This window comes from Hirundo rustica, chromosome 1, assembly GCF_015227805.2.
Source record: "Hirundo rustica isolate bHirRus1 chromosome 1, bHirRus1.pri.v3, whole genome shotgun sequence".
NCBI lineage: Eukaryota > Metazoa > Chordata > Aves > Passeriformes > Hirundinidae > Hirundo > Hirundo rustica.
Window position 1 is genome coordinate 47,734,684 of NC_053450.1, and position 23,303 is coordinate 47,757,986.

A 23,303-nucleotide genomic window follows, 5' to 3' on the forward strand; every position below is an offset into this window, starting at 1 on the left:
ATGAAATAAATCGGTGTTAATTGTGGCATCAATATTTTAGGTATTATAATTTGCAGTTTCACATTTTTATCTCTTGAGTTGCACTAGATATCTTCAAATTTCCATGACTGAAAGTCCTTCACAGCAGGGCAGGAGATTTGGAATAAACTTAAGCTATTGGACTCTTAAAAATATGGGCAGTGTTGATTCATTGAACTCACTCATTTCTCAGAGCGGAATTCTCTACTGCTCAGCACTCCATCCTCTGCAATAAGTTGCTGAGTTTAGGCCTATCTTTTGTCATCAAAGTAGCATCTGTTTTCTTGGCTTCAGACTTCACACACATCCCAAAGGATCTTGTGTTATGGCTCAATGCAAAAATTCCCAACGCCTTCTACTCCTGGGAAGTTATCTTACCCTGCTCTTTGGTGCCTGTATGAACATGCAGCTGAGATCGATCTTGGCCACATGTATTGCACAGGCAACAGCACTTGGCTGATACACTGGAGACCAGCACAGAACTTTTGACCCGAGGAGCCACCATTTTCCACCCTTCCTGCTGTTGTAGAGAGGGGACCAACTGCATGGCATCATTATCCAGAGCAGCATACCCTCTGTGAATACCAAGGCATTTTTTGCTTCACCACCTGTCTGCTGTGCTGATCCTATCTCCTTTCCCGTGCAGCTTCCCACAGCACTTTGTAACCTCTTATGCCTCACAATAATTTGTGTCTTACACATTTTGAAGTCCCTTTCTGTTCCCTGCTTGTGGGTTTACGCTGTTCCACTGGTTCACAATCAGTGGGTTGTACGTACGTCACAAGTGAAACAAAATACAGAGCCAAACATCATAAACTCCAAAAAGTGTGGTGAGATGTGGAATAGAATTTCCTTAAGGGTAGTCTTGGCTGCAAGAGTGCTGGGAACTGCTGTCCTATAGGACTTGAGAATCAAAATTCTCTTAATTGTTAGCAGAAAACTTTGGAGTACCCTGTTCCCAGCACTACTGAGCAGTCTATTTGTTATACAGTAGAGATGTATTTGACTTCCTAATTGGAGTTTAGGCTTCATGAAGTTTAAACAGCTTGAAAGCTTCAGGCAGAAACTTTCCAGTGGTTACTTTTTCAGTTCGAGGCTCTGTGGAAGTGAGTTTGTTGCCAAATATGTGTGGTTCCTGCTGGAATTAGCATTGCTGTTATTCAGAGCCATTTCAATGCCTGAAGTTAATATTTCACCTCATGTTTTCAATAATCTCTACTTTTCTGATTATGCAAGTGCATTAGAGACCAGCCATAAGAATGTCAGACTTACTTTATTCAGATTCTAGTCAATGACTGAACAAAACCCTAGATGTACTGGACGTAATGTAAGCTTCCTGTCTACCAGCTTTCTTTCTCCAAATGGGATTAACACTGCAGTTCTTCATTAGGAAACCCAAGATTCCTGTAAGAGGTTGTTTAGTTGAAATTAAGAGATTTTATTAACAAGCTTTCCCCATCCCTTGCAGTGGACTGTTGGGATTCTTTCTGATGTTGCACACAGTGAAGCTAAAAAGCAGCACAACCTCAGGGCAATATGCAGCCTGGAGTTTCCTTGCAAAGGTAAGAGAAAGACCCTCACGGGAACACAGTGGAACTGCGCATCTCCCAGGAGAACTGAAGAATTTCTGCATCTCTCTCTCACTATTTCTCCTTGATGCTTCCTTGGTCCTGTCTGTGCAACCTGCACATAGAGCTGAGGCAACAAATAATCAGGTGTGTAATATCCCAGGATAATTACCTGAGATGAAATACTGCGTGTGGACTGAGTCTAATGGAACTGGGATGATTATTGCAGCTAGGGGTTTGGACTACTGAATCCCAGTAATACAAGACTGTGTCTTGGAGAATACTCCCTCTGTGAGTGCGTGCACCAGCCATAGTTTGCAGTGTGTCTTTCCTGAACCAAGAGTTACCACTAATTCCCTGAAGTTCAACACCAGAATTCTCACTGTTTTTGTTGCAAGAGAGAGCTGAGGATGTCATTTGCCTTGACATTAGCAGGGTTTTTGATGGCATGTCCCACAATATTATTATATAGAAATTAGAGTACTACAGTCCGGAAGAGCAGACAATGGGTTAAAAAATGGTTGGAGGATCAGGTTCGGAAGATAGAGGTTAATGATTCCTATTCTAACTGGAGTCTTGTGACTAGTGGAGTGGCACAGGGATCTGTCCTGGCTCCTTTACTATTTAGCATCTTTATTGAAGAATGAGAACTAAGAGAGTGCACTCACATTTCCAAGGGACACCAAACTGGGGGGACGTGCCAATAACACTGGAGGATAGGGTTGCCTTCCAGAGAGATCTGGACAGGCCAGAGGAATGGGCCAACAGAAATCTTAAAAAATTCATCAAGGGCAGATGTGAAGCCCTGCACATGGGAAGGAAGAGTTGGTGGCAATCACAGAACCTGAGGACTGCACAGTTGGGAAGCAACTCTGTGGAAAAGGACCCAGGATTTTGGTAAACAGCAGGCAGGACATGATGCAGCATTGTGCCCTAGCAGCTAAAAAACCCCAAAGTAACCTGGACTCTACTTATAATAGGATATATGGTAAATTTGTGGAAGTGATAGTGACCCTCTCCTCAGCACTTGTTAGTCAACATCCAGAATAGGAAGCCTCATTTTAGGCACCTCAATACATGGGAGATATTGATAAACTGGAATGAGTTTGGCAGAAGGTTGCCAGGAAAGTCAGGGGGCTGGATCACTTGCATTTTGGGGAGTGGCTGCTGGACCAATCTTGTTGACCCTGGAAGAGGGTCATCTCTGGGAGCACCTAAGAAACCCCAGCCACCCAGCAGCTATGGAGAAACCACCCAGAAGACAGATCCAGGCTAGTCACAGTGCTGTGCAGGGGTATGTAAAACTAAGAGGTTCCAATTTGGTACAAGGGAAAATTTTTTCACCCCAAGGACAAGTCAGGCAAGGGCAGAGGTTGCCCAGGAAGGCTGTGCTGCTTTGGTCTTCGAAGGTTTACAAGAGCCAACCGGATAAAGCCCTAAGCAATCCAGTCTGACCTCCTGAAGTCCATTCCTTCTGGAATTATCCTATGATCTGTGGATCTGGGCTCCGGCTGTACCTGATTTAAGATATTAACAACTCGGTTTTTAAATTCTTGTTGGAGAATGGAGTCAAAAGAGCTTGTCAGGCTCCTTTTCTCTAGTTAGATTTTACTTAGTTTCATCACTTTCAGCTAGGTCGTCTGAATACCACAACCTTCCGGTGTGGTTTGTGATCTCACCTTTCCTACTACAGTAAATGAAGTTGTTACATTATCAAACCCCCCCCCCCCCCCCCCCAATCCATAGATGTGCATAATATGCTTCTTTAGAAACTGTAGTCAAATGAGTCTGTTTTTTCTGGGGATAACAAGAGTGGAGTGATATGACTTGGTTTGTGCTTTGCAAGCTGTTCCCCACTGTACAAGTCACATGGTGTTTCTCACTAGTTTGAAGTTCTTCCAAATATTCTGACTATTCAGATTTTAGCACCTCAACTTTCTTCTTGCTCCTTGGTAACAAAGTCAACTGATATAAACTTGCTCTTGAGTCTTTTTTTTTGTTGGTTGGTTGGTTGTTTTGTTTTTCTTTGGCAGGGTTTTTTTTGGTTGGGGGGTGTGGTTTTTTGTTGTTTTTCTTTGACTTTTTGTTGGGTTTAGGGGGTGATTTTTTCTTTTGTTTCGGTGGTTTTTGTTGGTTGTTGGGGGTTTTTGTTGGTTGTTGGGGCTTTTTTGTTGATTTTTGTTTAACATTCTGGGTTGGAGATTGGAATAGCTGGCTCTGCTAGTAGGTGTTGTGAATGAGGGTAAATGGTTTTACATATGGTATTTATGACCTACTGGAAAAAAATGCAGGCAAAGATGTGTTGTGAAATGTATTTTAAGCGGATTTGGGTCCATCCCAGCTGAAGTGGATCAGAGCCATAAAGTCTGGACTGGATCAAAGATTTCCCAGGGTTCAAAGGTTTCTAGATTTGTGGAGGTTTGGCCATCTCTAGACTTAAGTGATACAAAGTTTGTTCTAGCCACCATTGTCAATGAAATTATATGCCTTCATAGCAATTAGAAACTTGTCCTTGTGTCACTGGGAGAATTTAATCTGTTCTTTAGCCTTAAAAGTGTGTGCTTTTTAATGTACATGGTTTAATTATCTTGCTTGGAAGGTTTTTGTAACAGAGCAATTAGCTTTTTTCCTGTTGTAGCTTCTAACCCAGTGCTCAAATTATATGTCTTATCTTGAGTTTGAAGAGGGCAATAATAATGAAGACATGAGATCTGTCTGTAACACTAAAAATTTTATCAACACTAGCAGTTTCCCTAATGTCTTGCACTAGTGTTTTAAAGCTCGCTATCTGACTTATTTTAGGGTTCTACTATACCCACCCAAGGATGCACGAAGAGCCTGGAGGAGCTGCTGCTCCAAGTGCTGAAATGCAGCTGATTTGGGGTTAGACATCAGCAAATGCTTGAAAAGTTTGGAAGCACCATACATCAGTTTTAGAACAGGGATCAAAGCAGAGACAGACACAGGGAAAGCAGAGACAGACAGGCAGAAATCAAGAGCTGAACAAGAGCTTGCCTTAAGGATAGGGGCTGATCTACCAGCTCCCAAAAAAACTTTCCCAAGGAGCTGTGTATCTACAAGGAACTATAAATTTATGTACTGTATAGTTAAGATTTGAGTTCCATCTGTCTGATCAATACTGCTTTCCTGCGAATGTTTGAAAATGTTATAACTACATAGTGATCCAGCTCAGCATTGCCCAGGTATGAGGGCTGTGTCTGTCACATCTTAAATCATCATAAGCGCAGAAAAGCAGCGTTTAACTAGCACTGTAAAAATCTGTTTAAGTCTAAGTGTCTGGTTCCCTTAAAAAAAAAAAAAAAAAAAAAAAAAAAAGGATAAAACATAATGATAGAAAGTATTTGTATCTGGACTTTCAGAATGGGATCAATTAGGGAAAAAAAAAAAAAAAAAAACCAAAACCCTCTGGTCACAACAACAGCTTTGCGTTCCCACATGAGCATTTTTCTTGGATTGAGTAGTGCCCTAGATCATCCTCTTAATCTCTGAGACTGACTGGAGTTTTCACCAGCAGTTGGAAAGGAGCAGCGTTTGAGGCCAGAATATGTTTATCTTGCAAATGAGCCAAGAAAGGAGAATGCTGTAGTCCTCAGACAGCAGCACAGGCCTCTAGGGAGGTGCAGAGAATCGGAAAATCTGTTTTCCATTTGGATGCTTTGTACCTATGTGACTGATGAGCTGGAGCTGAGATCGTTGTCACAGCTTCATTTCCAATAAATTAACCGTGAGATCTGATCGGCTCGGCTTTGCACATCCAAGGACGCATTCTTTGTGAAGCCCACATATTTGGCCTCCCTGCCCTCTAATTTTTCATTCACTGGAGCTGGGTCGTAACTTGTTGCTATGATCTTTACTTTGGCTGCGGCAACTTAATCAATGCATGAGGGTTTTTAATTCTTCCCTGTAATGATTTCTGACAGCTTTCATGTTCAGAGCATTGCTTTGTGCAGAGACAGATGAAGTACAGGTTTTGTCTGTGTATAAAATCCTGTGTGATAAATATAGTGAAAAATGCTCTCTGCACTTTTTCTGTGAAAGCAAATAGTATATGAGTTAGTCATATCTGTATACATTCCTGAGAAATGCAAAAAAAGTCAGTGATCTGTATAAAAAAAATGTTTTTAAGAAGTCCAAGAAATATGAAATGCTTTGTCATAACCTTGCACAGATTTAATCCCCAGAAGAGCAAGGACTTGAAGCTGTACTAAGATTTCTTGTTTTAATCAGGAAGCTGTGCTAGTATCATGGGTCATGTGCTGGGAAGAAAAAACTGGAGATGCTCATATATACAGACAGAAGCATCTGGTGAGAATGCTAATGAGTTCTAACAGTGCTGTCAGTAAGTTTGTTTTGATTAAGGTTGCCAATCTATATCTGGTGATGGAGCCTGTTAGGGTCTCTAAAAGTTAAGCAGCCAAAATAATTTAAATCCTTAATAGAATGGAAAAATACAGCAAGATTTGGGGTACTTATGAATTCATATTCCCATATTGTGTTATCCTAATAAACTTGTAGTAGAGAATTCAGCTTGTTCCCGGTAGGAACTTTTTGAAGGAGCTTGTTATAAACAGGAAGAACAAATGGGAAGGTCAGTGGATTTTGAATTCTCTTTTTCTTCCTCCCTCACCTGAAGAAAGGAAATTGAATAACTGAATTTAAGTTGCACTGGGGTTTACTGATTTTCCTGTGTATGGGTTGAAAGGAAATACAGAATAATTGGATCAGGAGAAATGCAACTATTTTCTATATAAACATCCGAGGCACTATTATGTAACCTATAATTTATCTGAAGAGTGTTGGAGGCTCCCTAATACATAAAAGCATCCTCTGACAGCTGCTTTGGTTCCTTGTTTGTTAACTTGAGATGTGTATGCCCCAGGTCATCCTGTGTTTAATGCTGGCTGCCAGATATTGCGAAAGCAGCTTTGCAGGAGTGTCTGAAAGCATCTCTTATCTGTGGGTTCTGTCTACCAGCTGTACTTATACCCCAGCAGGTTTAGTCTTCCCCCCCAATATATAATGGCTGCTCAGAATCCCTCCTGCTATTCAGAATTACTCCTATAGTCTTGGATTTTATATTTTATATCTGTGGTTTTGCTTCTTTGCTCCCCATGGTGTCTAGAAGAGAATGGATAGACTAGATCCCTCATCACGTCAGTGCAAAAGTAATTGATGATATCCCTCTTAATGGTTGGAAAAGTACTGATGTTTTTATTAAAGCAAAAATTCTCTTTTTTCTGCTTTTCGAAAAATGGAGAGGTCACAACTGCAGATCTTCTGGTGCTCCTAGCCTTGTTATGCTCATGTCACCTCTCTTCACATACAGCATTTCACATGAGAATTTTATCTGCTGTAATTCCAGGGGCAAACCAACCAAGAGAAACAAAAAAGAATTCATGCTTTTCCACATTGCCGCAACCTTAAAATTTATGCCAAAACATGTGCTTCAATTTGTATATCTCTTAATTCCTCTCTCACTGCTGCTTATCATGCAAGTGCTAGAAAATATTCTGCTGGGGGCTATTTACTTGCAGGAAATTTATAAGCTTCCTGCCATGGGTACCTCCTGAAGTAAATGTCTCTCCCTTGTTCTTCTCAGCCTTAATGGAACAGGATTCTGGAATTTAAAAGTCTGTTTAAAAATTTTATATGTATATCATAACCAGGACAAGAATGTGTTTGGTTTCCTGGCACTTGCCCACTTGGTTATATTGTAGACTGGGTTATTTGCATGCTGCTGGCTCAGGCAAAAATGACAGCGATATTCTTGGCTGAAAATTCCATTGCTTTCTTGGCTTGGACCTCATAAAGCTTTAGGCAAAAATGTCATAAACTCCCATTGAAGTTCCATAAACACAGTGTGCGTTCATGCGGCGAAGATCCTGCACTTTGTGCGAGACTGTCTCAAGATCTCTGCTCACCCTACCTGGCAAAACTGTGCAGCTGCAAGCCAAAACCCTGCGAGGAAGGCAGAATTTTGTCCTAGACCCATCTGGACTCTACTGGTAGGAGTTCTTTGTGGCATCAGTGTGATTAGAAGTGCATCTCCAACCTGAGAGAAGGAGGTTCTGTGACCCTGAAGTTTTCAAGGATTCCAAGAAGGGGTTCATGAAAGTACGATTGAATTTGTTCCATCTACACACCTTGTGCACTGTCATGCGTGTGGATGTGCACACATATATGGATAAAGACAAGTGAAACTGTAAAAATCCTTATTTCCTTGTGATTGGTCCTCATTATATGAAATATGTATATTTATTCTTGCTACACATAGTTGATTCCTGTGAGTCACCATGGGGACTCACAGGAATCAACTCACTATGCAAATACCTTGGAGAAGAAAATGTGTTTCTCAGCTGAGCTTCAAGCAGGGAAGGCAATCAGTGTGAACTTCACTGCATTGTAAGGGTCTGTAAAAAAGACTAGTTGCTGAGACCTTAAAAATACCGGTTTTCAGGTAGTTTCCATGGAGACAGCTTCATAGTTATGTTGTGGCAGCCAACACTAATTACACCATATAATTGCTGGGGAGACATCAGTCTCCATAACAACTTCATTGTATGCTACATGGCCACTAAGATAAGTGACACAGGCTCCCTGGGGCACTGTTGCAATTTGAGGAAGCTGTCTTGCAAGAACAGCTGAGACTAGTTGGAGATTTTGAATTACCAGATAATGGAAAATTTTAATATTGTGAGGGTGGTTTAAATGTCTGCAATTGTGTATCCACTGAAAAAGCCAGCTACACAGCTTTGGGGCATGACATGGTCACACAAAGTTATGTGTTGTGGCTTGGAGGCGGTATGGCAGCACAATTTTCAGCTGTGCTTAATATAATAAATCCAGTCTCAGCAGACATTAACTTTGAGCCCTAAGAGATGCTCTGAAATAGTTTGTTTCCTTTTATCTATTATGATATCCATTTGAAGTGTGTGTTTGGTACTGGCATGTTCTTTAATGTAAAGTTAAGGCAGAACCATGAGCTTGGAGTATGTCTTTAGAAGATACTTTTTCGTTCCTAGCCTTGCCAAAACATTTCTATATGCTTGACAGTACAAAAAAACAGTTCAAAAGCAAATTTTTTTTAATCTATCAGAATTTTAAATTGCAGAGAATGCAGGTTTATTTGTTCCTTTGCATGATAGATTCCTAGCCTCCCATGTTTTTATTTAGTCTCCTGGAGTTACTAGCATATGGAGAGCTGAGACTGGGAAATGAATCATTATTGTGACAAAGAGAAGTCAAAAGAATGAGAATTGTTTTGGAAGCCATTTCCGTTGCTAATGCACTGATGCAAATGCCAAAATTACATGGGAGAACTGTGCACTCTGTAACATACTAATGTAGAAGGCTCCAAAGCTAGCTAAGGCTGAGCTTCCAGAAACAAGAAAGATAAAGCCACATTCTTCTGCTTTGCTGGTTTGCTGTTCTTTTCAGAACAATCCCCTGTTGATTTTTAAATACCTTCATTGGTGAAATGTCTCCAGGCTGTCTCACAGATCTTGAGCCTTGACCTTTATGACAGGCACTGGGTGTCCCCCTTCAGGTGGCTTCCTTTAGAAACTTCAGCTGCTGCTCTTTGAAGCAGGTCTCTGTGTCTTTCTCTTGCTCCCCAACTCAAAACAACTCTTTGCCAAACCTCAAGTGCATTCATTTCTCAGTCCAACTCTGTACACCTGTTTAAGGATTAGATTTTGACTTTCAGCAGAAGTCAGCAAGCAGCCACAGAGCTCTAGGGAAGGGAGACTAAATGGGTTGTGTTCTGTTCCTGAAATGTGGTACTCAGGGAAGTCACACAGGCTTCAGACACTCTCAGGAGATGACTCTGGGCTGTTCTTGACCTATACACAGCCATCATGGAGAGGAAGAGGGCAGAGTCTGGCTTTCTCTCCATGCATGTTGCTGTGGATGGTTGTTCCAAGGGGCCAGAAGGGAATGGGTCTGCCTTGCAGAGGCTTCCCCGACTCTTTTCAAAGGAAATGGGAGGCCAAGAGTATAGTCAGCTATAGTCACTTCTGTCACTGACTTCCCATGCATATGACACACAGAGACTGCTGAGGCCCACAATGTATAACCTTGTGACATTGCTCATGAAAAACATTGCTCAAAATTAATCAGCTGTATAAATATTTTCTAAAAAAACTTTTTTTTTTTCAAGTATCACTTTTTAAAAAGTTTCTGATGGAATATTTTGACCTTTTGTAAAAATTAATGATTAGAAAGCCCTGGAAAGGCTGTCATTTTTAAATGGAAAAATAAAACCTTAAAGAAAACCAATTCTCCCTTGCAATCCTCAGCATAATAATAGTAATAATAGCATGTCACTTTCTTTCCATTACATCATTACTAAAACAGCATAAACACACCAAAGAATGACAATACAGAGACTGTGTCTCTGTTATTATTGTTGGGTAGTATGGAAAGGGGTCAGTAGGGAGATTTAGTTATCTTCTCTGGGAATTGTTTGTTTATGAATTAGGTTCTCCCAAAGGAGCTCTGAGATGGGAAATACAATAGGAAATGGACTTTATACATGCATAGAAATACCAAAACTGTAAGTGTCATCTGGGAGAGAGGTTGATGGAAACTTGCTATTTTTGCCAACAGATTTTCTTTAAAAAACCCTTGATTACGCATTCCAAAGTTTCCTATGCTATTTTGATACTGCTGATATCCTCCACAGAGTTCTGAATTAGTCATGACAGAAAAATGTTTTACATCAGATAATGTTGACAAGGAACATAGGCACTTCAGGTGTGTCTATAGATGGAAAACTGCATTGCATTTCTTTTCACTAAAATATTCCCCTTAAGCTGGGCATCCTCATTGGTTCTCACAGTCCAACTGAACCTTTTCAGCAGCATTTGGGCTTTCTGTACATAAGAAAAGCAGCATGCACAAGGTCTGCTCTCTTACAGCAGTGACACTGGGGGCAAGGAGGGATTTGAAGATGTGCTCAAGAAACACACAGATCCTGAACTGACAATAGCCTCAGTCTACAGCGTTCAGCATGAGACCTTTGGGTAACCTAGCATGGAAAGAGCAATCTCTGAGAATGTGTGCAGCATCCACTCAACACCCCCCTCTACAAAGAACTCCAGATGTGATCAGTCTTGGGCTTGTCCCCATCTGGGTCTTTGTGTCCGTTGTGGCAGTGACTTCAGAGTGCACAGCTGGTTGGGTGTTCTCCTGCCTGAGGCCTTTGTGGGAAAGAAAAGTTTGCTGTTGGATTCCCAGGTTGCTCACAGGGCATTTACTCCTTTCAGGCTTCTGGTCTCTTTTGTGAAGGTATTATCTAGTGGTACATGCTGTCTGCTGGAACCAGCTTTTTCTTTTCTCCTGCATGCCAGCTGAGCCACCTCTGAGCTGCTGCTGTGCCGGTCATGGTTCACCTGTGAGGAGCTTGGAAGTGCTGCAAGGCAGTTATAGTAACCATTCCTGACTGATGCCCACTCATGGGCATCCAGCACCTGGGAAGAACATAGGTACAAGCAGATGCTGAGCTCATTCCTTCCCAAGGAGCCAGCTCCTTTCTTGCCAGATACACACAGCAAGCTATCAGTTTGGCTGTTAAATTCACCACTTAAATGTGACAACAAAAATCATGGTTGTTTTATCTGAGTTATCTTCATGATCTCATGAGGTGAAGAATAACCCAGAATGCCAGAAGCCTAGCTCTTGCCGAGCTTAACATAAAATGAAGTGTATTTTATTATGGTATTTTGTGGCAGCAGAGGGTTAGTACAGCTGACTGCTGCCCAGTCAAAAATCAATAGTTCTTGAAACAGATAGAAAAAGTAATTGTTTTACACAGTGCACCATATTACTGATCAGTAAAATTCAGTGTCTCAAAGAGAAGATAATACCGAGACTGAGTAAAAGTAAAGAGAGGTGTATGTTTTTTACAGGCTTGGATCTTCTTAAAAGGTTCCAGGGACTGAACAATTTCCGTAATAGTAGACATTACATGGATTTTTTTTTCTAGGACAAAAAGAGAAAGATTAATAAACTGCATGCCATGAGATGTAAGTTTTGTATCATTTAAGGTCAATATACAAATACCTCCTTTTCTCTGATGTGCACATTAATGCCAGACTTCCTGCATTAGGAAAAAATCATAAATTCTCCCAAATTCTCTACCATAATCCAATACTTGATTAAATCTTATCTTAGTCCAATCCAGTGTTTGCCTATGGTCCAAGCAGGTAGAACACTTTACAGTTGTTTTTATTACTGTTGAAATGCTTATTCCATTGCACAAATATTTAATAATTCATAAAATATGAACTAGATGATGAATCACTTTGCCCTGTCAGCTTCTGAACTTAGAGGTTTCAGGTGAGAGGCTAAACGTCAGAAGACATTTAAGGCCTTTGCAGTAATGAGGCAGCATATAAGCAAAATAGAATCCTTGACAGGCTGAAAAGATACAGGAAAAGTACTGTTGAGCATTAAAATGCATGAAGCATCTACAGGAGACAGGGAGTGTTGGGTCTTGAGTTTGGTGAAATAGCAAGAATGGGCAAGATGCTTCTTGGCAAATTCAAAGAAAATCAGATTTGTTTGGTATAAAGAAGCCTTCTTGTGTCCCCCCCTTAAATGACTTTTGTTGTCCTCACTTGACAGAGCTTCAGCTGCATGGGTTGTGCCACTTATTTGCAGAACTGACCTGAACAGATGTTGTCAGGGTGGTGCATGTGCACACACCTGTTTGAATCATGATTGATCGTGTTTCCATGTCAGCAAAGCACCCTTAGGGACAGAGATTACAAGGATTGTGCAGTCTGTTCCCTTTGTGTCCTTTGAAATGGAACTCTGAATGTAATAACAGTGTCTGGATTACAGATGGGCACATTTAAGAGAAATATTTAAGAAATGAGCAGAGGTATTGTTAAAGTTGGGTTCTATAATATAGCTACTCTATAGGCTGAAGATTGATGTCACTGCTTGAACTCTTAGTCTTATAAGGGGAAATAGATGTTTTAACCATTATCTCCAATAGTAGAGGGCAAATGATTCTTCTTTTTGCTTTGTCTTTGATCAGAAAGTCAGATCTTTATGTCTGAGTGAAGGTAGTGTGAAGTGGCTACTTGATGTTCAGAAAGAAATTCCTACCATGATTTTCAATCCAATGTGGTATTTTCCAAGGAGCAAAGAGTTTTTATTTTCTTTAAATGTCTCCTTTTTTTTTTTTTTTTTTTTTGAGGAAAGCAGAATAAATTATAATGTGTTTGTAATAGTTCACTCCTATTTCATCAGTCATGTATGTTTATGTATTTCTGTGGTGTGTATATATATAGTACAGCTTTATATATAAATGCATATATAGATATATTTATATATTGATAGCTGTAGATCTTGCTGAAAAGGAAGACCTTGTGTTGCCTTTGATCATTGTAAATATGACCATGATATCCTGTTTCTCATAAGAGGAGAATTTTCTTGCATAGATTCTATTATTGACACTCCCTAATCCACATATCTTTCTTTCCTTACTGTACTTTAACATTATAAGATGTTTCTGCAACATAAAATAATCATCATATCTTTGTGGTGGCTGTTGTAAAGTTTAAAAAAGAGAGCGAAAGTGGAGAGACAAGAAAATTAGGGCCAAGAGTCAAAATAGTTATCTATGAGCTATACCTAAAGTCTTGGTATGGCTGAGAGCTGTAAGATAGGTGCCACATACCTCAAAGAGGTGAAGGCAGAGGATCCTCTAGAAGTGATTCAAAGGTGAGAAATTAAACCTTAATGGTTCATGTTCTCCTGCAGCCAAACTGCTGATGAGATGCACAGGGTGCAAGCACAATAGCTTGGCCACTTCTGTCTTATATGGAATTAAAAATGATGAAGTTAGACAGTAGTTCAACAATTCTTTTGATGTTCACATGATGCTCAAGGTTAAAAACTAATTATTGTAGCATATTAATATGAAAGGATTGTACATTAATCATGTATTAATCTGGTAAGACAGGATGCTCAATGACTTTAAGAAAGCTTTAAGGATGCAACCACCTGTTGGTCCCACCTTGCACTTGCAGGATCAGCATCATGGTTGTACTGGTCATCAAATCCTGGAAACAAAAGGAACTTACAGAAAGCAGCACAGAAAAAAATCTTCATAAATGTGACAGAAAGTAGAGGATGCATACCTAATTCTTATATACTGGAACTGCATATATGTTCCTAGCCGCAGAAATGCAGAGGATTATCTTTCCTCTAAACACATACTAGTGCTAATTAAGAAATCTACTTTCTCACAGCAGTCAAAAAGATAATATATAGAAATAGTCATCTGCAGTACAGAGATTATTGGTTTAGGTATTTGTAATGTAAAAGAGGAAAACCACCTTAGAATATCTGATATTTTTTTAGAGGCAAGCATTTGTCCTGCTTTTGTTTTGAAAATATTTTCAAGAGCAAGTTGTTGATTGTGTGTCATTTGATCTACCCTCTCCCTCTGTTTTTATGTTCTATATTCTAAATGTAACATGTAGGTGATGTTAAGCTTTGTAAGAATCTATTGCTATGAAAAACAGATAGACTCATTTATAGTAGAACTAAGCTTAGCCATTTGACTGCTAAGGCATGTTGAAACTCTGGCTGCTTTTCAGTCGCAATACATGGAATTAATTGTGTTCTTAACTCTGGGAATTTACCATCGTTGCTTTTATAATGCTAAAAAACACACAATAAGAAGGAAGGTAAAATATAAAGAAAGGGCAGAAGAGAGTTACCAAAACCTCCTTTGAGAAAAAAGATGCTTTAGAGAAGATGGAGATGAGTGCAGGCATTGAGGCAAATATGAAATGAACGTTCTCAAAGAAATTTGCAGCAGCTGAAAAAACTTCCGTGTGACTGGATCAAAGCTGTGTGGATCATAAAGATACTGCCTGTCACCGTTGCCATGGTGCCACTGTTGCCATGGTGCCAGCATCACCGGGTTTTCCTCTAGGGAACAGCTTGTATTTCAGAATGGTTAAAGGGTTTTCTTCCTTCAGAAGAGAGGAGCAGAGTCCTCCTATGGGCAGTGTGCACCTAAGTGTGCTGTAATGCACAAACTCCTGCTGTGGTCTGCTGATTTCATATTGTCAGTCTCCAGTTAAGTCTGCCAGGGGATGAAATCCCTCAGGGCATGTTTGCACTTTGGTCAGGCAGAGGGTAGCACTGCAGATGTGCTCGAGTTAAACTAATGGGCAGAACTGAGAGTGAAGCCTGATGTGCTTTCCCCTTTCCTCCAATCTATTTCACTTTGAATTGTTTCTTTCCCTTGTTTGGGCTCCTCAGGTTTTCAGGCAGGATCATAGTGGTGTTGTTTCTCTTGGGAAGAGCCATTGTTTTAGAGGTTCAAAGTTAAAGCTTCATTACCTCTCCTTGGAAAAAGTTGTGTGGCTGATTGAAACCCTTCCTTGTCTGTGGATTTATTAGTAGTGCTCCTTCAGGAGCTGCATTATCACCTGAAGCCCTTACATTAAGCAGCAAGTTTGGTCTTGCTTTTTGATTGGTAACAACAGACTCTCAGAACAAAGTTGAAAATCTCAGACTTTGTTTCACTGTATAGATTAATACAACTAAATGAGTATCTAGGGAGAGGAGACTTTAAAGAAGAGTTGGTCAGAGGAATTTTGCCTGAATTTGCTATATCTTCCTTTATCAGAGATTGACCTTGGTATTGTAAAAAAGGTTTGTGAAGAGCCTTTGAGCTTCTAATGATTTCACTAAAACTTGTGTCATTGCAATAGGCAATATAATTGAAAGCTTCCAGGGAAGTTTTTATTTCTGTGGTAGGTCATCCCTAAAGCTGACCTAAAATTAAACAGTGACTATTACTTGGATTTTGGTCTGTTTCTGCATGCAGGATTCATTCAGATGCTTAATTCTGCTCACAATGGAGAACAGCTCCTGTGTACAGTATCTGCAGCTGTTAAGGGTGTTTTATTTTCTTTGATGACCATAGGAAAAAAATAGGGGTTATTTTCTACACACTTTGTATTTGTTTTTTTCCCTGCCCTAATCGCCAGCAATCCAATCAGACTTGACATTAGTTCTAGTCCCATCCTGTCTTTCTTGTGAGGGAGGATATGTACCATGTTTGGCATCTTTAACAGGGATTTTTGCTGCCAACTAATGGAAGATTTCCAGTGACACTACCAGCCTTTCACAATCAGTGAGCTTACAGGTGGTCACCGATGCCTCTCCTTGATCATTGCTGACTTTCTGCAGTTTGAAACCTCACAGTCAGCACCTGCTCTATAAAAATCTCTCAAGTCTGGATTAGTTCAAAAAGACTTGCCAGTACATGCTATACCACTTCAGTCTGGTTTTGGACTGTGGAGATCCCAGTCCCTCAGTGTTCTTCCATGTATTTGTCTGTCCCAGTCAATGCTTTCATCTGTTCATCTGGTGCTGTAGCTGCTGGATGTCTGTGAATGAAAGTATTCTTGCTAAGGTGCAGAGAATTTACCCATCTGGCAGTGGCATCTTAAATTTGGATGAAGGAAAGCAGAGAAGGTCTAGATGGAAATGGTTGGTAGACCATCTGAGATGGAAAATGTATGTAAACAAAGAGAAATGGTATTAAAAGCTTAGAAAATTAATGTCAATTAATGAATACAGAGGTTGGCATTAAAATGTTAGTTGCTCTTTTTTTCTATTCTGAAAACTTCAGTACTTTTTGATATATTTCCATTCCTGGCATAACATTTTGTGTGCACGTTACATATGCTTGCTCTGAAGTAAACATATGTACAAAAGAGACGTAACTCTGAAATCTGGGAAATTATTTCAGTGAGTCTCCCTCAGTGAAAAAGTATGTGTTGTTATTGATGTTTGCCTACTGTAATTTTTATCTTTTTGGTAGTACTGGATTATCTTGATGTAGCTGTTTTCAGTGGCACTAACAATGATCCATTTCCCTGATGATTTTTGATGATTATCTTAGCAGCTGGTTAAACCACGCAGAAGAGGGACAAAACAAATATTATGTCTATAAAAAGCTTGATATTACTTTAATTCCGACAATAGAATGAAAACAAATGTTACGTACATCAGAATCTTTTTCCTGATGTTTTGAGAAGATGACCCGATGGTAAATAGAATTATTTATTTTGAACAGTGAGTGAACTTGATGAGCTGTTTCAAGAACACTCTCTTTGGGAAAAATATGCGTTTTTGTGAGGACAGAGGTTTTGGCAGTTTGGGGAAGTGAAGTTACAAGGATTGGCTCCGTGTACACAAGCTAAAGAAAATTTTTGTAAAGTATTCTGTGTTCACAGTGAGAACTCTGACATTTAACTTCTTAGCAGTTTAAAAGTTTCAGAGAAAACATAGTTTTATATGGAATGTACAAATAGAGTTGTAATATTAACAAATCATGGTCATGTCAGAACCAAATCCCCACCATATCTTTCCATTCCAGATAGAAAGATTAAATCAGAATCTAAATTTTGAAAATGTCTTCATCTGTGTTCTTGGTTGTATAAACAACATGTTCCTGAACAAGTCAGAAATGCTAGATATTCAAAATCTACGTACAGCCAGCTTCTACAGCCTGAAAATCTTTCTCTGAAGTGATTGTAAAGTCAGGGATGAAAGGGATCCACGATAGCTTGGTCAAGAATGACGCTTTTATCTGGCCAGTGATGTCTGGTTTGAACCGATCAAGATTGGACACTCCAGAGGCTGTGGTATAACCACAGCTGGTCAGTGGAGAAAGCAAGGCAGCAAAGAATGCAGAGTTCTACATTCCTCCATCTCCCAGGATCCAAATTTGAGCATTGCCAAGGACCAAGAACTCTTAGGATGCCATCTCCTGTCTTCAAGCCTCGTATCAGATTTATCAGAGTTTTCTGATGTTAAATCTTCAAGAAAAACAGGGAAGCTGCCTCAATAGTTATCTTGCCTGCTCTTAAGGTCGACAGCAAGAAATTCTCCAGTCTTTATTTTTTATTTTGTTATCTGTAAACAAAATTAATCTCTTATTCTAAAATAAACTATATTTCCCCCCGTATTTTCTTAAAACAACATTTATGAGACAAATTTTACCCTCTCTTTAGAAATTTTTTCTTATCTGACCATAAAGTGATAGGCAGAAAAGAAGAAAGCATTCATGTCACGAGTTGTGCAGTGGTCTGACTATCAAAGTTCCTTGGGAATCCTTTAAAGCGCGTGGTAATTGTGCCTCCCTCCACTTGGGAATCACTAAAGCAGCTTTAGAGAAGGCAGATGTATCGGGGCACAGTTTTTCCTGTGCCTACTTTTTTCCTGTGCAAAGGTGATTTTATGTGCTGAATTTGTCCCTACTGTGCAACAAGCTCTTCCACACATTGGGATGTTTGTGCTTCGTGGATTTTAGTCTGTTACCCAGCATTTCAATGATGCCATTGTGTTTCTAGTTGCCAGTAAATCAGCCTGGTAAGGGGCGAACCTTGGAGCTCTGGAATTGAATGAATCTCTTTGGATCCTGAAGCTGAGTGCTGTGTTGTCCTTGATGGGAGCTTGTTAAATGTAAATGGCAATATAAGCAGTGTGTGGAATGTTTTATGGCACCTTGGCCCGTCTCTGGCTCCCAGAATAATAGGGACACCTGAAGTATTTTACCTTTTATATGGGACCTGAATTTGGGAATCTCCTGTAACCAATAAGTCTGAAACCTCCAACTGGCTGAGTTGCTCTCTATTTTTTCTCCTGGTTCCTGTTCTTGTACTAGAGTATTTATGTGAAGAATACCGGAGTATTTATGTGTTTTGTTACCTGACTATTCAGGTCCAATGTCTTGTGTGGAGGAGATCAACCCGCTCTCCTCAGACCTAATCCCAGATAAGTATCCATTACAAGGATACACTTATTTCCTGCAATGCTGATACACATTGTAAAGAACTAGAACAGGTTTTGGTTGAGGTAGGAAGCACAATTTGCAATGCCAAGATTTTCGTTAATTTTTAAAATTATTTGTGAATAGCTCAGTGATTTGAATTACAGAAATAGCTGGGATCAAGGCAAATAAGTGTTAATGAATTGTCCCTTTAAAATGGGTCTTGTTTTCACAGTACAATGGAATGACACAATAAACTTAGACTGATTTATTTTAAGTAAAAATCCTGAGGGGAGGTTGTTTCGGGTTTTTTGTTGTTGTTTTGTTTTGATTCGATTTTTCATGCAAGGAAGGGTTTGAAATGATTTCTCAGGAAAAATTTCAGCTCACATGGAAATGTTTTGTTAAGTTATGCTGTGCTTGAATTTTTTTCCTAACCATGGAAAGCTGTGTCAGAATTTTGTAAGAAAATTTCAGAGTATGAATGCTTTTAAAGTAGCTTTTGTAATACTGACTGGTCACAGTTCCTTTAAAAGTAGGCAGAGTCCATGGAGCTATTCCTGTTTCCAAAATAGTTGGTGCTCAACCATCCAGCCTGTATAATTTGATAGAATTGGTGACTGTATGTCAAAATCTTGGGGAGCTTTGTTCAAAATAGGCATATTATAGCTAATTAAAATGTTCCTTTCCACCTCTTAAAGATTCAGCATCAAAGTATATTTGGAAATCATTAACTTTAGTTTGCCCTTTAACTTGATTTCTTTTGTCTTGAAAGCTCATTCCTTTTACTAAAGCATCTGAATGCCTAGGAGGACAACTGTGACATTTAAAGTGAAGAAAGAGAGATTACTGCACTTAGCTTGTTGTGAATTTTTTTTTTTTAAGGCCATTCAGAACATCAGTGTAGGTGGGGGCTTTTTTTCAAACTAAATGTGCACTTAAAACACTTCAGATAATTCTGAAATGTACTTAAAGGAAAATTACATTTCTACTGTGTCCCAGGATTTAGATTCTTCCCCTGGAACAAATTACACTCTTAGCTTCTCTGAAAACATGCTTTTCATTTTTAAACAGCTTCTTCTTTTAGATAAACCATCAAAGGTAGACATTTTAGCAACGTGTTTTCCTTTTGGTTTGTTTGTGATTTTTTTTTTTCTTTTCCTTACACACACTTACTTCATGCGCTCTTCCAACCCACATTTTGTTTGTCTTTGGCACTGAGAGACTCTTACATAATTTCTCAAAAATACAACAGTGTTCAGCTATAATAGTCCAAAAGGCTACAGCCTGCATTTTTGCAGAGGTTTGGGATGATCACAGTAGAATGGTGTATTGTTTCTGGTAGGGTCTGTTTTCGGAGGTTTCTTGAATGCCTGTTTCTCTGCTCTTGGCCTCTTCTCAAGTTTCTAATAAACAGGACTCAACGAGGGAGTGGGTGGCACAACTTTAACTTGTGCCACTTCTCAAATACAGCATTTCAGTTTCTTTGAGTGAGCTTAAGGAAAAGACCGCTCTGTACATACCATAGCTGTCATCCTTTGTTAGTTTCTATTACATGGTCAGTAATTGGTATTGTGTATTTTTATGTAATAAGTTAGCATTAACCTAAAATAAGCTCACTACAGTTAATTGCACAAGCATTCACACCAGAGTAAATGAGAAATGGTTCCTTGTAGGTCAGTACGTCTGCTGCACTGTTTGTAAGGGGAGAGCCCAGCCCACTAGAAAAAAATGCAATTTTATTTTAGAGCACTGTTTTTGAACTAATGGTTCAGCCTCACAACAGATGGTTTTAGGTAAAGTGCCTGAAAGGTTCAGCTCCTGAATAGTTAACTTCCACTGTTTGGAGCAGGTGTCAGCTCTCTCTGGCTGCAAATTACTATCAGACAGGCCACTGAACGTGCGCAGTTGCAATATGGTCTTGAAGCATAACTCTCTGTTTGTGACTTGTCCTTGTCCTCTGTCAATCTCTTTTGGGTATATATGTTAAGCTGTATATTTGCTTACACATATAGATAGAAGGCTATGGGAATAGATACATATCTTATATTTTCCCTCGGAGTAGGAGCTCACTTTTTCTGTTGGCTTAGAGCTATACAGCATTGCCTGTGTTGTACACTGCTGTGGCTGGCAGTGTGAAAACACTGAAGTCAGACAAAGTTTGTATCAGGAGGTGTGTCTGTCGTTGCACTGGTACCAGTAATTTGGTTGCTAAGCAGGGATGGAGTGGGTCTGCAGTCATGTGTTATCCTGCTTGGATCAAGTCTATCTCCTGCCTCATTTCCTCTGACAGGGGCTTGGACTGTAGGCACATGGAGAACAGTCATGGTGTGAGTTATGGTAATGTCTAGGAAGAAAAAAGCCACCTGCATGCCTGAATCTCCCTAAAGTAGGAAACATCCCCAAAGAGACCAGAGGAGGTACTCCTTGTGTAGTTCCCACTGAACACCTTGGCTCCTGTGCCACTGCATGGTCTCACTGCTGCATTTAGGTTGCTGGCCCCTCTCCACCTAACTCATAGAGTGGGACTGGAGAGAGGACACACAACCTTCTCTTCTTCACCTGCCACTCGTGCATGTGATCCTGCACTGATTACACTCCAGGCAGATTCAGAGCCTGCCTTTTAAAATATGGCTGTAACAAATGTAGCAGGTATTGACTGACACACTCTAAGTCCAAGCTCTGGTGCACAGAATCTGCTCTGAAATGGCATTTGCTTCCCTACTGCACATGTAGTAATGCTTTAACAAGTAATAGATTACATAACGAAGTTTCTGCTGTCTCCCCTGGGAGTCAAGTAGGCAAACAATGATTAGGAAATCTTAGCTGATAATTGTTTAAATATTTTGTTTCTTAATTTCGTCTTTTTCCTTGGGCAATTTTGTACTAACCTAAATAGTTCCTTTCATTCCTCAGTGCTTGTGCTTCCCAAATTTTTGTAAACCACTACCAAGTCTTCCTTTCCCACAGGCATTGCTTATCCTAACTGTTGACTGAAAATCAATCCCCCCATCTAATGACTCTGTCACTGTTCTTTGAACTCTTTCCATTTTACATTATCCATCTGGCAGCAAAACATCCAAAACTGCTCGCAGGCTGCAGATGTGGTAGCTCCGTAGCTGCTGAGGCAGGGATCTGTTACAAACCATTGTACATCAGGATTTAGCTGTTTCTGGGATCAGTACTCGAAAAGTATAAAGTCATTTTCCTCTAGTTGCCCTGCCCAGGACACCTGGGGGCAATGAGAGATTTGTAACATAAACCTACTGAAGTTGTGTTGGTTTTTTTAAACCCTACACCCTGTTAATTTTTGTTTGCTCTTTATACACCTATAAACACATTTCAAGCTCTTGTCCTCCTCAGAAATATAAGGCTTTCCAAACCTGGGATCTGACTGCTCTCCCCATTCTGCTGTCGACAAGTAAAAGCCAGCTGGGATATGTGACAAGGGATCCCCTGCTCTGGTTCCCTGCCCTGCTTCTGCTGTGTCCTGGGTTCTGTCGGAGTCACAATTGAATTGGGATGTGTGACTATCATGCTATCTTCTCCAGCTGAAAGAAGAAGATATGACTGCACACATGGAAATTAAATTTCAGCAAAAGTATTTTAGTTTTCATTTGTGATATCACAAGTTCACAAAGTGATTTTCCTTCTTTTCAATTTAACAGGTTATCACTGCTAGCTTATCTCCGTTCTTCTTTGTCATGACTGCCAATGTACTAACAATTTCTTGGTAAGTGCCTACACGAGCTTTTTGCGTAACAGTAAAGATGCATTTTCACACAGTGCTTCATGTGGAAATATTTTAAATGTCAAGTTCTATTTCTGTCAGTATTATTTTGCATGTAAGGAGAACCAGGTGTGCAGTGATGGATGCAATACAGTAATAGAATAGTGTTTCTCCTGCCTCTGTGGGAGAACATGAACATTTTGGACATTAAGCCTCACCACAATTCACTCAGCACCTTTTACACTGAGGCAAATGGATCCAACAGGCAAATAAATGGCCCATTCAAAGTCATGCTGCAATTTAGTGGCAGAACTGGAACTAAAACACGGGAGTCAAGGTTTGCTGACGGCGTCTTTTTAACCAAGAGGGTACATTCAGGTTTCCCTAGCACACTGAGCACTGTGAATGCATAAAATTAAACCAGAGAAAAATAATGATAGTAAGCTTTTTCCAAAGCTGTATCTGGATTTTGCAATGTGTGGCCACACAGTACAAATCATCTAACCTGAATTTTTTAGGTAGTAATATAAAGGATTGGGGTGCAAACTCCTTTGGTCAAAGGCAGTGAGTTTGATTTATGTTTGTATAGCACACAGTGAAAGGGAATCACAGGGCATGGCTGATGCTCCTAAATGCTTCTGCCATGCAAATAACATCTCAGTGTGGGGTTAGACATGTGTCTCTGAGGACAGGTCTGTTAATGGAAATAAAAATCTACTTACTTTTGAAAAACTTTAAGCTCCCTTTTTTCCATTCGATTCATGATTCATTTAGTTTGATTGCCATCCTAAAGATTCAGCTCTGCACTGAATGGAATTAACATATCCTTTCTTCAGGTTTGATAAGGGCCTTATGGAAAGGAGAATCTCCAGTTCAGACTGGCCCCATTTACTTATGTGTGAATATGCATTCCTATGTGTACTTTAGGCACATGTAGTCTCAAATGCTAAAGCAAGGTGTGCATTTTCCTTAGCTCTAGGAAATACAGGAGGTCTGTGCAGTCAGACTTAACTGGTATCAAAGCACCTACAACACTCCTAGTCTATGTCATTAACTTGCTGCCCTTCACCCTTTCAGTTTTACATGTGTTTGTGCAGGTCTGTCATGTGTGTGCTAGAGGTAGGCTCTGATTATGCACCTGTATTCACTGACA

General features: G+C 39.9%; 1 protein-coding gene across 2 annotated transcripts in view; it reads left to right on the plus strand.

The window, feature by feature from the left end:
• The window catches only part of TMEM241 (transmembrane protein 241), a 56,340-nt gene that overhangs the window by 30,049 nt on the left and 2,988 nt on the right, over positions 1–23,303 (plus strand). For both annotated transcript variants that reach the window (XM_040085798.2, XM_040085806.2), the window contains exons 13-14: positions 1,487–1,580; positions 22,089–22,153. In XM_040085798.2, coding sequence (XP_039941732.1) covers positions 1,487–1,580; positions 22,089–22,153 — 159 coding nt within the window. The remainder of the gene's footprint in view (positions 1–1,486; positions 1,581–22,088; positions 22,154–23,303) is intronic.